At 44.6% G+C, this 2,126-nt stretch overlaps 1 protein-coding gene across 1 annotated transcript in view; it reads left to right on the forward strand.

Moving 5' to 3' along the window:
- The first annotated feature begins 877 nt into the window (after positions 1-877).
- The window catches only part of ACRV1 (acrosomal vesicle protein 1), a 12,107-nt gene continuing 10,858 nt past the window's right edge, over positions 878-2,126 (forward strand). The window contains exon 1 of the mRNA XM_019658868.1: positions 878-1,031. Coding sequence (XP_019514413.1) covers positions 878-1,031 — 154 coding nt within the window. The remainder of the gene's footprint in view (positions 1,032-2,126) is intronic.

The following is a 2,126-nucleotide window of genomic DNA, read 5'->3' on the forward strand; positions in this document are numbered from 1 at the left end:
ATAGACTATAAAGACTGCAAATCACCCAGAATGAATATACGAATATGTATGTATTTGAGATCTGATAGTTAAGTTCGCGAACTTGCCACCGTGTGCTTACATTGGCAGCACTGTACAAACAGCTCAGTGAGGTTTCAGAACCTTGGTATATCAGTGTCTCACAGCTGTGTTCATGTTAACGTGTGACGGTGTCTCGCTGAGTGGCATTCCTTATTGTCGTTGCATGTTTTTGTGTGCCGTTGCAAGAATGTGTGAGCTTGAATTAGAGCAATGAACAAACATTAAATTTCTTGTTAAACTTGGCAAAAGTGGAAGTGAAATCAGGGACACGTTAGTCCAAGTTTATGAAGATAATGTCATGAAGGAAAGACAGTGTACAAATGGATTAAATGTTTTTCTGAGGAGAGAGAACGTGTCACTGATGAAGAGAGGTCAGGGTGGCCAGTAACGAGCAGAACTGATNTTTAAGCAGAAGCTGAATAATATTGAATGTCAACTATAATATATATATAATCACGGGATATGGAGTACAGCATAGGAAATAGAGTCAGTGGAATTGTAACAGCTATATATGATGTCAGAGGGGCAATAGATGGGGGGTTATTACTTTGTGAGGGGTGTAAATGTCTAGTTATTACATTGTTTTGTACACTTGAAACTAAAAAACATAACAAAACAAACAAATGTCGTGTTGACGTGTTCTGGGATGTCTGGACAGAAATGTCCAGCTAGAAGTTGGATCTATGGGTCCGAACTAAGAAGAGAGGAGCCTGTTGCCCAGATTGGTAGATCCGGGAAGTCTTCAATTTGTAGGTGGTGATTGGCATGGATAAGACTTCCCAGGGAGTCAAGACTTGATTTTCATCAGGACGATGAGATGGAGCAGTACGATTTCAGGAAAAGTAGGGAGGGGAACCATGAAAATGCAGAGAACACTGCATATTCAGAGAACAACTGGCAGTTGTGTCTGGATGTGGTTTGGGATGGAGCTTGCGATGAAGATGCAGGAAGGGAAGGGGAGGGGCAGAGAGGTGAGACGGAGGAAGTAAATGTGGGGACAGATTGCAAAAGGTCCTGGTGCCTTTCACTAGTGGGAGCACTACACAGATGAAGCCACGTGTCCTCCAATTTTACTGTGCACCCCCCCCCATCCTGACTTTTGGAAGTCTGAGGACGGTTACCATGGTTATGACCCCTTTTCTAGGTCTCTTAACATGGATCAGCTAGAGGTCACACAGACCCTCCATTCTGGCCGTGTGGATGGCATGGGAGGCTTGCGAGGTAGCCTGGCATTGGAATTGTGTGCAAAAGGGAAGATAGTGAGAGGTTAGACCACGGAGAGCCTGTCTTTTGAAAACTGAATGTAAGGCGAGTCAACGGTGCCCACTAGGGCCAAAAGATAGACACAGGCACACGTGACAAACCAGGGGTGAGCGTAGGCCGCGAGTAAGCAGAAGTAATGGACATCCAGAAACTGTAAGCAAACGTTATGAATCAGTAGGAGTTATGAGTAAGCAGAAGAATAGAGCACAGTGGGTTTAGATGAGAGCAGTAGGAAAACAGGCAGGGTGACTATAAGAAACTAAGGCCTATGAGGTAACTAGAACTACAATAGCAAGGCTGTGTATCCAGAACCATATTTCGGGTTGCAGGCAGTGTTGGGGTCTCCACGAGGCCCAGTCTGGGCGGTGTGTATTTCCATGTGTACATCTTATGTAATTTCCCATTATTTAAGGTAAACTGAATGAGGCATAGTATCTCTCATCTCTTCTGTGTTCTTTTCTATTACCCTCTCCTGGACGTCTAAGTTTGCTCATCCTCCCTTTGGCCCCAAATAGTGGTCTCCACATGTGAGTCTAAATGACCTTTTAACTCAGCTCTCCATAGCTAATTGTCTCTGTCTTTCTGTGTTTCAACTGCAAATCACTGGGAGAAGACTATGTTTGGCTCAGCTCCTGTTTTTGAACCAGGCCACAAACATGACAGGGGCTGAGCTGGCTGGCTCTTCGGTTCATCGAGGAGCATTAGAAACTGTTGGGAGCCATGCAAGCTGGCTTTACTGTAGTATAACTTGTTTTGCTTCTTGCTCCTTTCTGCACCTGGAGGATGCTTACTTAACCTTGAGG

The sequence above is a fragment of the Hipposideros armiger genome, unplaced genomic scaffold, assembly GCF_001890085.2.
Source record: "Hipposideros armiger isolate ML-2016 unplaced genomic scaffold, ASM189008v1 scaffold_291, whole genome shotgun sequence".
In the NCBI taxonomy this organism is placed as follows: Eukaryota; Metazoa; Chordata; class Mammalia; order Chiroptera; family Hipposideridae; genus Hipposideros; species Hipposideros armiger.